The sequence below is a fragment of the Perca flavescens genome, chromosome 9, assembly GCF_004354835.1.
Source record: "Perca flavescens isolate YP-PL-M2 chromosome 9, PFLA_1.0, whole genome shotgun sequence".
NCBI classification, from domain to species: Eukaryota; Metazoa; Chordata; class Actinopteri; order Perciformes; family Percidae; genus Perca; species Perca flavescens.
Window position 1 is genome coordinate 21,448,432 of NC_041339.1, and position 14,870 is coordinate 21,463,301.

The window sequence follows — 14,870 nt, forward strand, 5'->3', positions numbered from 1 at the left end:
TTTACAGAAAGTTGAATCTCTAAAGGTGTTTAAAGTAGATTGAATTCTCAGCTTTTCTTTTGCTTCTCTTTTGTCTCAATGCTTTGTATAATACCCAGGACCTGACACAAGAAGGGAATTCAACTGGTGTAGTATAGTTTGCCCCTTCTCTCAGCAAATTCAGAATTTGAGCAACATCTGCTGATCTTGTTACTTTTCTGTTAGATCATCTAATGTACATATTTTTAAAGATCTTTTACATCCATGTAAAATGAAAATGTAATTGGCAAAAAGAATGTGCATTGCTGCTAGATATTAGCAGTCGTTTGTAAAAGTGACTTTGTTGCTGCTAGGGGCAAAATGATTCATGACTCAGCTGTCATAACTGCACCTTGATACAGACAATTCATCAATTGAATGACTTGCAAAGTGTAAATACTACTATTGCTCGTCTTCTACGCTATATTTTTGCCTTTATTCTGACACAGCTACGTCAAAGCAATGGCTTTTATGCTGAAACCTCTATGCTCTTATACAGGTACAACATATACCCACTGCTGACAGCATTGGCCTCTTTTTCACATGTATTTTAAACAAATCATCGAATGGCATTTAGATTGAGTTAGCCACTGTGTATACGAAGCCTCATGCGGATGTTGTTTCCTCAGGGAAATGTGTCTATTTGTAATGAAAAAAGAAAATAATAAACGTTGATGCCCATACTGAATGAAAATATACTGTTAAAACTTTTTATTACTGTACAGTCTGTCTGTATGTCAGTTTTCAGTACAGTTTATCTGGTGTGCTTTTTATTTGCAGCCTACACCTGAGCAAGAGGCTCATCTAGGGTATATGTGTTTTTATTGGCAGAGATGTACTTTTTGTACTCTATAATTTATTTTTTAATTTATTTTCACTTCTTTCTCCCTGAGGATTGTATTTCAGATTTATCTTGATTTCTTTTCAATAAATGTTCTGAAATTGGTCTATGACGTCTAAGAGAAATGTGTGTCCATTTTGCATAAATAGGATAGCATAATGGGGGTTAGTGAAGCACCAGGTTACTGTGATGTAACCACAAGATATTTACTGACTTTAGAAGTTGACTGGGACCTAAATGTAAACAACTGAGCAGTGGTGGAATGTAACTAAGTACATTTACTCAAGTACTGTACATTTGAGGTACTTTACTGGAGTCTTTTCTTTCCACGCCACTTTGTACTTCTACTCCACCACATTTCAGAGGGAAATATTGTGCTGTTTACTCCACTACATTAATCTGACATCTTCAGTTACTTTACATATTAAGATTTTGCACCCAAAACACCTTTAGTTTATAAAATACGTTTTATTATAAATGTAACTACCAAACAATATATAGGCCTACAAGTCAAGCTGAAATGATTAGCCGATTAAACACAATTTGACAGAACTGTTATCATTTCCAGTTTCTAAAATGGGAGGATTTTTCTGCATTGAGTACTTGAATACTTTAAGTACATTTTCCTGATGATACTTACATACTTTTACTTAAGTAACCTTTTCAATGCAGGACTTTTACTTGTCACAGTATTTTTACAGTGTGGTATTAGTTCTTTTACTTAAGTAAAGGTTCTGAATACTTCTTCCACCACTGCAACTGAGCAGCACATAATACATTGTGGGACACTGAGGGCTGCTAAGGTTACACAGGTTGTGTCCTCCAAATTCAGGCGTTCGATATCTCATTTGGCAGAGTCTTTTGAAATGTGACTGGCCCATTTTGATGCATTCATACTAGATATGTGGTCTTTAGAGGATCTAACCCCTGAATTGGGACATACGGTACAGCTTCAGTCTTGTGCAGTTCCTCACCCTTAAGTACACAACTGTAGCTTAACATAAGATCCTGTGTAAATCAGGAGGCAGGTGCACCGTTGCAACAATTGGATTTCCTAAAAAATATTTTAAAAGTGAGACTAGAGAATATTACTTAGAGAAATCTTAACTAGTCTTAAGCTGCACCTGTTTATTCAAATGACATCCGTATCCATCATGTTATTAGCATTGCCCATGTAACTGTCCCTTACTTTGCATTAGGGAATTACTTAGAATTCTTACCATTCTGATGTAACTTAAAGCAGGGGTGACAGAAAGTCATTTTAACTTCACATGTATATTCTAGTGGCTCCTTGTCCTATGAAGGCTGATTATTTTATTATTATCTGATGACATCAGTCATTAAACAAAGTGATGTCCCATATAGAATTTAGAGTATTGTATTGTATAGATGTATTATAAGAACGTTGTATCCTCCTACACACAGGAACTAATACAGTGATGCGTTTTCTGTCCGTGCTGATTTGAAGGAAGTACTATTCACAGGAAGTCGACTGTCAGTTGGCTGTGTCCTTGTTAGCTAAAGAGCTAACGAGCTAGCTAGTTGGCTGCCATAAGAGGCAAGCAAATGTGTACCATTTGTAAAAATGAATTAAATCATGCTTAAAGAGTGATTTTGAAAGAGATTTGTGCTAACCCGCTGTTGATAACCACCATGTTGCGTGTCGGGAGTAACGCTGCCTGGTAAGTTCACATTTAATAAAGATAACTGTAGCACAAGCTAGTTGTGTTAGCTAGCTGTGGTAGAAGTAAACCTAGCTAGCTGGTAATTTTGACAGCTGAGGACAGCGTCGCTAGCGTCGCTAACTACCTGCTTCGTGTAAATAGCCGTCGTCCTTTATAAAACTAACGTTAGATGCTAACTGCCACTGACATTTATTAGAAGATGCAAAGCGACCTGTGCCGCTGTTGACGTTCCTTAACGTTAGCCAGGTAACGTAAGTTAACTAACGTTAGTTATTATCCTACAGTAACGTTAGCTGCGTTATTTATCCTACAGTCTCAGACAAATTTACTTAACGTTACAGACTAACGTTATTGTGATTTGACATGCCCTTTCTTTTATTCTTTAATAATGTTTGCTTAGCTAGCTAGCTAAGCATGTGATAGTAATATAGCGTAAACGTGATGAATGTATTTACAGAATGTATTTAAATGTCTATTGCTGACAGGTTGTTATAGTTAACGTTACCTTAAAATATGTACCAAATATTTTCTTCGCCTGCATGTTCGTACCTTCTTGTATTAACAGGACGATTCATAATCGGTAATTTAGCTATGCATTCTATTACACTAACAAGTGTTGTCTTTTCCTGGTTTTAAAGGCTGCATTACAGTAAAGTGATGTCATTTTCTGAACTTACCAGACTGTTGTAACTATTCTATTATACATTACTATATGATTATTTATCAAAAATCTCATTGTGTAAATATTTTGTGAAAGCACCAATAGTCAACACTACAATATCGTTGTGGTATCGATATCGAGGTAGTTGGTCAAAAATATAGTGATATTTGATTTTCTCCTTTTTTTTTCACTCCTTTGTCATTTTGCACACCCTGCACTAAACTGTACAGCCTTCCTTCTTTCCCTTTCTTAAACAGTTATAATGTACATCTTTTTGTTTATAGTGTCTTTTTACATACCTTTTTATTGTAATATATCTATTCTTTATTTATGTTCTTGACTGTAGCAGTACTTTGCATTATTGTGTATTCCCTTTTTAACATGTTATTGTATGCACCAAATACACAAAGGTAAATACCTTGCAAGTGTAAACTTACTTTGGTAATACATATCATTCAGTGATCCTACTAATACAAGCGTTAGATTTTATCTGGTAGACTGATTCTCTTGAGACTAACATTTGGTTTTGTGTTACTCTTTGGCCAGTACCAGTATCCTCAGGGATAGAATTGGGAGGAATGACCAAAAGCGTTCACTCAGATTATACATACATTAAAGGGTTATGGTGTTTATAGTTTATGTAGCTTCTGTAATTTATTGTCCATTTCTCTGTCATCTCAGCATGGCTTGCAGGAACCTGGTCTCCACCAACATGGGGGTGAGATTTCGAGTACCACTGCAAAAGCTGCACCCTCTGTCTCGTGCCATCCACCATCGCTACTCGGGAAACACCAACCCCCAACGACCCCCTCATCGCACGGCAGCCCGCTATTTTACCTCTATGTCACGGTTGCCCATGCGGCCTCCCAAGCCTCCCCCAGGGTCAGGGGGCCGTGGCCACCAGCAGCAGCGCAACTTCTGGGTGGCCCGCCTTGCTGCCCGGCTCCTAAGGCTCCGATACATTCTGCTGGGGTCGGCAGTAGGAGGAGGGTACACCGCTAAAAAGGTCAGTATTGAGTGTTTCCAACTCAGGGTTTCTGAACGATTCAGTAGATTTTCTTGCCTATCAACTAGTTTTGAGTTCTCAGTTATTGCATCATCGCAGAGTTAGAGTTGTAATCTTTTCATATGAGCTGTGCGATAAATAGAAAATATACAGAGGGCAACATAAGTAGTCACCAAACATCTTAGTTTTGCCCACGCTGTCATGTGCCGTGCAGCAAAACCTTTCCTGGGCGCTAAGAGCTGTCCCCTGACTTTTCTAACCGTGATTGCACACTGGTGCTCATTGAAAACAGTAGAGGATTCATAAGCTTGTCATTTTATCTCCAGACCTATGACGAGTGGAAGGACATGCTGCCTGATTTTAGTGAATACAACTGGGTCATTCCTGATTTTGTCTGGGAACTGAGTGAACAAATTGATCTTGGTAAGTTTTCATTTCGATGTCATGATTCAGATTATGTGCTAATACCTGCCCTTGTCTTATTTGTACAGGATCCCTGATTTCAGTAAGTCAAACAGGGAAAATTATTCTTAGGTTATACTTGAAACATGGCTGCACAATTATGCATTAGGAGATAAGACTCCTAACCTTTCCGTCTTCTCCACTTGACCTATCATCTCTTCTATTCCCAGATAAACTGGCCAAAGCTCTACCAGAGATGGAGGAAATAGCCAAGCTACTACCTGACTTCGACAAGATAGGCGAGAATTTCACTTTCCTTAAAAGCCTCCTCTCCTCTGGTAAGTGAACAATACCTTAACCATGTCTTCATTACGTTACTGCATCATAACAAAATTAAATCATTATTTGCAAACATCAGAATGTTTAGTCCAGTGTCCATGTTTCAAATGAAGAATACAGTAATTGTACCCCAAGCAAACCTGTCTTCCACATCTCTATTATTGTTATACTGTATCTAACTGTTTAGTTGGTTGCCCTACGCCATGCTTAAAGTATGGTATCTGCGGTGTTTGTCCTGCCTCAAAGTGACCTTAACAGAACGAGATAAAAGTAATATACATATTATTACAGCAATATAAGGGAAGTAGCTTGCTTCATGCTCTAAATTTCATCTTGTCTACGGTTGTGGTTGCTATATTTTTCTACAAAGAACCCTCCTTTACACCAAATAACCTATAAGAAACGTGTTTTGTAAGCAATGCTAAAACACATGTATTATACCATGGTGTTGCAAACAGTTTTTATTTAGATGGGACCAGGTGCACATTGGTGAGCAGTCCTGGAAAGTCTGTTGTCAAATATTAAGGTTTATATACCGGTATATAATAAATAAACAATTTTATGTTCATTCACTTCATTTATTTAAAACATTATCTAACAACACAAACAAATTGTTAAATTCTCTAATAACCTGTGCAGTCTTTAGTCCTGGGTGTTTTGAGTTCAGCAAATGGAGTTGCATCAAGTTACAAGGGAAAGGTAGTCATAATGTTTTGTCATAATGCAACATTGACAGATAAATCTTATTTTGCCTATAAAATCACTAGCCAGTGGAAGAAATACCTTTTTAAAATAGGAAGAGGAAAGGCCCAGTTTGGTGTGTACTTATCTCTTTTAACAGTTTCTCATTAAGTGGCTACTTCACTCAAAGCTCAAGCACAGCAGTGGCTTGGTTTTAATACACCTCATCAAGCTGTGTCCCTGCTTTGACCACCATCCCTCTGCTTCTGTCTTTTATGATTTTTTTATCTTGTGTTGTTCTTCCTTTCTCCTCCTCCCCAACCCTCCTGTCCTCCTCCACATTCTTCACAGGTGTGAGTTTGGGTAGTGAAGTCAAAGGAGCTTCTGGTCTGCATCTGTTGTTAGGTGTGTAAACCCCGCAGTAGCACTGCCCACTCCCCTCTTTTCTCTGTGGCGCTTGACCACCACCACAATATTGCCACAATATTGGTATGGTTATGGGTTCCTGCTCGCCATGGTCCGGCTCTAAATGCGATAGTAGAGAATCTTCCCAGGACGTTGGCTTCCAGGTTGCAGACCAGTGCTGTTGTCCTAAATGGCAGCGTTCATGGTTAACGCAGGTTCTGTATTCAGTGAAATCTATGATCTGTCACTAAGATGGTGCAAAAGTTTCTTAAAAAGTATGCTTATATTAATGCAGGCATCCAATTTTAAAAGCCTCACTCTTTAAAATCCACTCCTGCTTTCTCAATTATTTTAAAATCCTGGTTAATATTCCATAGTTCTTGTATAGACACACACACACACACACACACACACACACACACACACACACACACACACAAAGTGTTAAATAGTGGCAATAACACGCCATCATTTTAAATTTTAACTTAAATGCAGATCCATTGTGTTTGCCTTTAGTATATCCCCCTCCTCCCCTTAGACTTTCTTTAACCTGACTATCCTTGGCTGTACTTTGTTCTCTCTGTGTGGTTTTTTGCCTCCTTTGACTTCCATTCCCTCTCTCCCCTGGCCTGTATGGGCTGCTTTCTATAATTACACTCACATTTACTAATCTTTGGGGTGGTCTCCGTCTGCTTTTAGATATTTCAATTATTTAATTCTCAAATGTTTGGAAAATGCACACAGAATACATTTTACATATCCGTTGAAATTTTAATATGTCACAAATATTGGCATATGTACCTTAAATATTTCTCTTTTAAATGATTTCTCTTTTAAATTATGTCAAATAGTGTTAAATAGTGGTCATGTACAGTGTTACATGGAAGTTCCTTATATTTCAAAGTCATTTTAAAGACATTGCCAGGCCAAACGGACCACACCTCTGCTGTGAGTCATAAAATCACCAAAGGAGTGTTCTTAGCTCCTCTCAACTTACCACCCTTTCATGGCTTAAGGAAAATACGTTTCAAATATGTTTACAGTTTCAAGTTTTTATATTTATATATTTTTATGTACTTAGATTTTACGTTTGCCTCTGCATCACATTACAGTGTGGTGCCTTTGTAAACACCTGCCTCATTTATATGGCTAAGCAGGCTTTGCTTTGTGCAAGGCAATATCAGCATGTTAGTTCATAGTTAATCACTTTAGACAAAGTGGATCTTAATATTCAGTGTTTTTACATTTGTTTAAAGATCTTAATTATTTCTTGATATTATTTCCGCATTCAGTGGTAGTTTTCTTTGGACATTGTCATTGTCAGGGTGTTTTATTTCACCAGTCAAAATTTCAGTAAACAGTGTGAACCTTTTATTGCCAGTTATATAAAGAACTCCAGGTGCACTAAATATGTTAAAGGTGCTCCAAGCGATGTTGGGTGACGGCCCTTCTTGTTGACGTTCAAAGTATTTTCAAACAAAACGAGGCTAGCTCACCCCTCCCTCCTCCTCATCCCGTCCCCTCTCCCTCCCTTCCGTGCTTCCGCGCACTAACCCCCCAACCCCCACCCCCAAATCTTGTCGGTTATTGGCTGGAACGCTGGAAGACTGGAGCCTGGGCTGTCTACAGAGACCGTGTTTTTTTTTTTTTTTTTTTTTTTTTTACAGTGTGTTCAGGGGACAGGCAGCTCGCGGATAGTGAGGAGATGTTTGCTGTATGTGACAAAAAAAAGTTGTAGCCTAAAAAACGCGTGACAACGCTTAGAGCACCTTTTTAAAGATAAGTTTTCCTCTTACTGGAACTAATTACATAATAACTTAATTTTTTTAATTGGCCTGCACTATTAATACATTACTTCACATTATAAAACACTACAATAAGTAAAGTCACTGCAAATGATTACTTGGATCAATAATACTATAATCACAATAAATTCAAGATCTTGATTGGACTGCGTTATTCCTAGTGTTAAGACTAAAGTTGAGTTTGGCAATTTTTTATTTTTGGTCAGTGTGTATATATATATATATATATATATATATATATATATATATATATATATATATATATATATATATCCGTGCAAGATTTTCCAAACATTTGAAATTGAATCACTCTGGTCTTTATTTCTCTAATCATATGCATGCTTTAAATGACGCTATCTGGCATATTTTTGCTATGGGCATTATTGTCTCCCTAAGCTTGTTTATATTCAGTAGTCAAAGATGCATTTTCACAAGTAACCTCATTTTGTTTTGTTTTGTCTCCTCTGGTAGAAACCTCAGGCGATCCTCCTCTCAAAGCCACAGATTCTTCTGCTGCAGCCACACAAGATGGCAGCGACAAACAATACAAAAAGGCAAGTTTGTAAAACCTGCTGACACTTCTCAGCTTTGTCCTCTCTACTTTACCACCGCTTGGTTTCACTCCGCTCCTCTCTGCAGCTTGGCTATCTCTCACTTCAGTGGCAGGAACTGTCGTGGATTGAATCCAAATCTACTCAAACGTATACATGAGTTTGTATTGATCAAGGCACAAACCATAGCATTTGAGGGACCTGAGCACTTTTGAATAAAAGTGATCCCTAAATGGCATATATTTTTTAATATGAGGAAGTGAAATCTTTTTTAGTAGAGTTTTGATTCAGTCAGTTCATCTGAATGTGAATTCTGAGTTTCACACTCCGGCAGCCCAGAGTATAATCAAGCAAAGTTTTTAAGTCCATGTGGCAATGTTATGGTAAGAACAATAGCAGTAACTGTGTGATTCCAAATCACCATTACCATGTACGTACTGTATGGCACGCATTCTGTTGAGTATAAGCTTAGAGTGTATGCACAGAAGATATTTATCATTGCATTAAAAGTACCTTTACTACTTGTCATGCATCTTAACTGTTCCAGAAATCGAGTTTATGGAGACCACTCATTTTTCTAGCTTTATATTAAACACCTGTCTCTGGCCGAAGACTTTGTATTCACATTTGTTTTTGTTGCTGTTGTCCTCTCTTTTTCTTGTTCTTTTTGTGTTTTGTTCTTTTCTGCAAACCTACCAATTTCAGTGTCCCTCTGTTCTATTTTTTATGTTTTTGTGTGTGTTTTTATCACTGTACAGAGTTAAAGTTTAAACAATGAAAACATTATGTGAAGGTTTGACATCAAATATTAAGAAAAGCTGCATTTAAAAAAAAAAAAAGAAAATAGATGTTGCCTTTCCTCTCCTATACCCTGCTTTTACTCTGCAATCATGGTCTCCAACATGAGCACATATAACACAACACAACTCTTACAAGTTGATGTTTCACTTAAAATTACATTTAACAAATATTGTACGGTATGTGTATTTCACAGCAGAAAGAAGCAAACTGCACAGAGTTTAATGATGATGTCATGTTGGGGACCCCTGACCTAAACAGATTTCACCTGCTATACTGTATGCTTTTTGCTTCACCCCTGATAAAGAAATATCCCAGTGCTGGCTTTGCTTATTTTAATCATCATCTTTAGCATCATCAGACAGATGATGTTTAGGACCGCCTGACATCATTGTGTCGCAGCACATTAAAACATCATCGTCTTAACTTGGTTATTATTTTACCGTGACAGTATAACCAGAATTTCTACTCTCTTATGGTATTTTATACTGCTATGTTTAAATATGAAAATCAGTTATAGGGTTGTCTGGTGATTAGTCATCAATCCTCATTGGTGAATAATGACGAGAAAAGAGAATGGATTCACTGTTTTTGGCGCTTGCTGAGAGGTGCTGGTTGTGCTATTAGTCACCTCTTCAGCCTTTAGTCTGGCAAAGTATGGCATCTCCGCTTTGTGTTTGTGAAAGACTGACCTTGTTGGGTAGCATTGATTATGGTGGCAATATCAACAAAGCCAAAGACCTTGATTCTGTTAAACTTGAGCTTCGACCGGATCCTCAGTCTCTAACTTTAACAGCACCAATGCCAGTGACTGAGACACAGGCCAGGTTTCCTCTGTTGTAGCTCTCTGATTGGATGCAGCATTTGCGTGTATGGCTGAGCCCAGTGGCTGGCTCATGTCTTTGTTGCTGCTCCTACCTGTCTCTCATTATGACGTACCCCAGCAGGGTCTGCTTGGCGAGCTCATTCTTATTCAGCAGCAGATCCAGCTGCACGAGGAGGAGGTCCGGCGGGCCGCAGCAGCCAATAGTGCGTGTCCCCCACCGCCAGAGCCTGCTCCCAGTCCGCCTCTGAAACCCAGCCCCCCTCAACAGAAACGCAAGGTGAAGGTCCCACCCCACTTAGATCCGCCCTATCCTACCAAAGTCTCCTAAAAGGTCACAGCTGCAGAGAAAAAATAGAGTATATGTGTATATATATTCTAGGACAATTTCATTTCTAGCAGCCGCCTTGTCAAATAATAGAGTAATTTAACACCAGACTGAAAGGCAGTGTTTCACTGTCCTCTGTGGTAAAACATTTGAAGTCGGTTGCAACTCTGACCACAACTGTTATCCCTAATTGGTGTAGTTGGATGTGAACTTCAACATCACTTCAGCAGGGTGAGACGTTAAACCACTGGAGGTCACAAAAACAAGTTTTTCAGCTGATGTTAAGTTGCTCTTCAACTAACTTAATTTGTAAGAATAGAGCTGGCTGAATATTTCTTATAAAAGAATTTCTGTTACACCTTAATATACAGGGTATGGTAGACACAACAACATGAACAGCTGCAATATGATTTATTAACACAATAACTCATTCCAGTGCTGTGGCCTTGCAATAATTGCAATGTGTGTTATGCCGACTACATAGACAGCAACGTCTTAAGATAAAATGCTACACAGTACAACAGCACCATAAATTATACACCTCCTCTCTGACTGTATTTATTGCATTGGATTGCATTTTATTTTACAGGTGTCTAGCCCTCTACTTTAATATTTTTAGAGCATTTGTAAAGCCTGACAATACTTCAGTCTGTCCCCTACAATACCCAACAGTCTGTACCCCGTAGTCTGCCACACTAAGCTTTGGTTGTTGAGAAGGCATGCATGGACCTTCATAGCCTGGTTCCAGAAGCACAGTGACGTAGCTCACTCTCATGCAAATGGATGGATAATCATCAGCAGCCCTCCATTAATGTACGGAAACACTGCATGGAGTGAAGTGGAAACCAGCTGCATGGTGTGAGCTGCACCTTTGGAAGCAACCATGAATGCATCCAGCTATATAATAATTTGAGAGTTGACTATGTTGTCAACAGCAACAGAGAAGCCTTAAGCTTATGAATAGTTTTGTATTGCCTAAATAGATGTCTTAATTATGGAAATTTAAAACATTTTAGTACACTGTTGGCGCATATTGCTAGAAGGTAGCTTATAGCACACTTATTTTTGTATAGTGTAGAAATAGTTTTTCATGAAGTTGTTTGGTGTGTCTTGTTAAATTCCCTTTCTTCTGCTGCCAATCCCATTTGTTCATGTATGCTGTGTCTCCTGCTTTCTGTCTTGTCTCTCATCCTAACAAACATGTTCTAAGTGTACAAAATATATAATCAAATATGGTTTGCCCAATCATAAAAAATTCAAGCTGTCATGACTAAATGATTTTGCTATTAATTTTGGCTGTGGAATTTGTACCTGTTTGGGAATAAGAGCTTGTTGATCTGGGCGGAGTTCTACCAGAATGAGTAGTGTCTGCCTGAATTTTTATTTTTTGTGTTTTTTTTTTTTTTCCTCTCTCTTAATGTATTAACTTGACTCTCATCTTGGTTCTCTCTGAAATACAGTGTGCACATTATGAACCTTTGTGGTGCTGGTGGGATTTCGTGCTTGTGAAGTTGCACAGTGAGAGTAACGGAAGTCCCTTTTCAAAACAGAAAGCAAGCATTAACTCAATTTGTTGCTGTTCTTTTTCTGTTTTTCTACTCCAACCTCTAGTCATCAGACAAAGAAAAGATAGACCAGCTTCAAGAAGAACTGCTCCGTACGCAGGTACACTAGATGTGTTACTTTTGATATAATCTGTGTCTTGGTAGATCGGAGGAATGCTTGTCCTGAAACATGGCCAAAAAGTCAAATAGGTTAAACGGGCTGTACTCGACATTCAGAACATTAAAATATGCTATGTAAAGATGGAGTGGAATAATGATGTTCTGTACAGAGAATGAAGTCACTCTTCCTCTGTATGTCTTGTAATCTGAGCTTCTCTGTTCTTTATTGTGATAGCCGGTCTAGCTGCAGATGCACGTTAGTGCATGTGGCCGTGAAAAAACGTAGGTACTTCACGTATTGGGGAACGGTCTGTGAGAGCTGTGTGAAGGCAATCCCAGCCTTTGGCTTTTTATTTTTTATTTTGAGTACAACCCTTTAAAGGTCTATGTTAAACCTACATAAAGAATTAGTTGTACTACACTGTTCATACATCTCAAAAAGGTGGTAAGTCCCACAATTTCACCATTAGATCAAATACCACCAGTTTTTGGACAAAAATGTTTGTTGCTGCTGATTGTTGATTGGATTCTACCATTAATCCCATAGCTAAAATATCAGCGCATGCTGGAAAGACTGGAGAAGGAGAATAAAGAGTTAAGGAAAGTGGTGCTGCAAAAAGATGATAAGGGGATTCACCAGCGGAAAGTGAAGGTGGGTTGCACATATGAACACATACACTAAATAAACACGCTAATGATTTAAATGTTTTTGCCATTAGGCTTGGATTTTTCAATACTTGGCATTGCTTTATTAAGCATAATCATTATACAGATACAGAAATGTTTTCTTAAATTCTTTGTGTATAGTGACTGTAATGCTGCTGTTTGTTGACTGTTATATTAGTTTAGTTATTCCTCTGTTCCTTTAGTTATTCCTGGCTGTCATTGCCACTGAATAAGAGTGTCAGCTAATTATAATGTAAATATACATATCTTTAATATTCATTGTTATTGTCTCCTAGAAATCCCTTATTGATTTGTATTCTGAAGTCCTGGACATCTTGTCTGACTATGATGCCAACTACAACACCCAGGACCACCTACCCAGGGTAAGGAGGAGCAGTTAAATGTAGTTCTACTGTTCATGGGAAATGGATTTTATCAAAGAGGGTCTTAGCCCTCCATTCACAAAATGCTAGAAGGATTTATTTTCTAACCAGTTTTTTGTTTCTGATATCTTAATTAAATTAAATCCTCTTTACACCAAATTTGTAAATGTGTATGTTATTTTACTTTATATATTACTTTTATATTATATTACTTTGGATCCTAATCACTTACCTCCTGTTCCCTTTTCCACTATGTCCTCCTCCTCTTCTGTATGTCTGTCTGTATTTTGTCCAACCACTTACCCATTTCCTCTTCCTTCTGTTTCAGGTGGTTGTGGTTGGGGATCAGAGTGCTGGGAAGACTAGCGTGCTGGAGATGATAGCCCAGGCCAGGATCTTCCCCAGGGGCTCAGGAGAGATGATGACCCGCTCTCCTGTCAAGGTATGTGGGACCACACTGGCTGATGTTTTGTGTAATCTTTCCTTTTTAAAAGGACAGAAAAAAAGATTTACCCCTTTATTCGTACTGAACATGTTGTCAGAATGTGTTGTCCTAAAATGACGGCATTGACAGCAGTTGTGAGCAAGAATCGACACTTAAGGTTATGTGTGAAAGGAAGAGTAGGAACCCAGTTCTGATGGATTTCTGTAGTTTATCTGCGCCCTTGACAATACTAATCTTCTTTCTGCAGGTAACACTAAGCGAAGGCCCCCACCACGTGGCCATGTTTAAGGACAGTGGCCGAGAGTTTGACCTCACCAAGGAGGAAGACGTAAGTCACAAAGTCACTCACTCCATCCACCTAAGATCAATTTTCTCACAAACGTTTTTACCCGTTAACCTCATTATAACTGGCATCTCTGCCTCTATCCTGCAGCTGGCTGCTCTGAGGCATGAGATTGAGCTGAGGATGAGGAAGAGTGTGAAGCAGGGACAGACCGTCAGCTGTGAGGTTGGACATAGTGCTTCCATTCAGATTGCTAACAAAGCTGCTACTTGCCGATTTACATCTTTTTAATGTTTCATAGAATAATGATGTTTAATTTTTGCATATCAGACAATATCCTTGAGTGTCAAAGGCCCCGGCATCCAGAGGATGGTGCTTGTTGACTTACCAGGAGTCATCAGTGTGAGTATACATTCTTATATTAATAAGGGTGGGAATGTTTACAAATGTATACTGGATACTTTCTGTAATGTATACACATTATTGCTAAACATTTTATAGATTATTGTTTGCATGATTGTGTTCCATATAATTCATTTTTCTCAAATCAAAGCCAATAGACAAAACTTGTCTTCACAAATAGTCTATTAAAGTTTTTTTAATGTGTGTCTCTCAGACTGTGACTGCAGGCATGGCCTCAGATACAAAGGAAACCATCTTCAGCATCAGCAAGGCCTACATGCAGAACCCCAATGCAATCATCCTCTGTATTCAGGGTGAGCCGTGACAATACTATTAACAGTTGCAATAATCGTATATAAAGGGAGCATTTATCGTAGTAAGCAGGAGATAGTCTGTCAGAGAACTTAAAATACCCTTCCACTTATGTCCAGTTGTTGTGTTCTTAAGCAAAACACCAAATCTCAGTCTATTGTTGTTTTTATCCTCCTTATTATCCTCCTTGTTATGATATGTACACCATTATCATATCTCCTTTGACCTCCTTCCAGATGGCAGTGTGGATGCAGAGAGGAGCATTGTAACAGACTTGGTTAGCCAGATGGACCCCCAGGGGAAGAGGACCATCTTTGTCCTGACCAAGGTGGACTTGGCTGAGAAGAACCTGGCCAGCCCGAACAGAGTAAG

At 38.5% G+C, this 14,870-nt stretch overlaps 1 protein-coding gene across 4 annotated transcripts in view; it reads left to right on the forward strand.

Annotated features, from left to right (window-relative positions):
- The first annotated feature begins 2,323 nt into the window (after nucleotides 1-2,323).
- Nucleotides 2,324-14,870, forward strand: part of opa1 (OPA1 mitochondrial dynamin like GTPase) — a 38,938-nt gene continuing 26,391 nt past the window's right edge. Inside the window, exons 1-16 of one of the 4 annotated variants that reach the window (XM_028587428.1) lie at nucleotides 2,324-2,541; nucleotides 3,887-4,211; nucleotides 4,538-4,634; nucleotides 4,844-4,951; nucleotides 5,985-6,038; nucleotides 8,315-8,397; nucleotides 10,140-10,295; nucleotides 11,955-12,008; nucleotides 12,555-12,659; nucleotides 12,970-13,056; nucleotides 13,385-13,498; nucleotides 13,749-13,829; nucleotides 13,935-14,009; nucleotides 14,115-14,186; nucleotides 14,401-14,500; nucleotides 14,735-14,865. In XM_028587428.1, the coding sequence (XP_028443229.1) occupies nucleotides 2,513-2,541; nucleotides 3,887-4,211; nucleotides 4,538-4,634; nucleotides 4,844-4,951; nucleotides 5,985-6,038; nucleotides 8,315-8,397; nucleotides 10,140-10,295; nucleotides 11,955-12,008; nucleotides 12,555-12,659; nucleotides 12,970-13,056; nucleotides 13,385-13,498; nucleotides 13,749-13,829; nucleotides 13,935-14,009; nucleotides 14,115-14,186; nucleotides 14,401-14,500; nucleotides 14,735-14,865 (1,671 nt within the window). In that variant the 5' untranslated portion in view covers nucleotides 2,324-2,512. The remainder of the gene's footprint in view (nucleotides 2,542-3,886; nucleotides 4,212-4,537; nucleotides 4,635-4,843; nucleotides 4,952-5,984; nucleotides 6,039-8,314; nucleotides 8,398-10,139; nucleotides 10,296-11,954; nucleotides 12,009-12,554; nucleotides 12,660-12,969; nucleotides 13,057-13,384; nucleotides 13,499-13,748; nucleotides 13,830-13,934; nucleotides 14,010-14,114; nucleotides 14,187-14,400; nucleotides 14,501-14,734; nucleotides 14,866-14,870) is intronic. The other 3 variants (XM_028587432.1, XM_028587429.1, XM_028587433.1) reach the window with 3 other exon arrangements.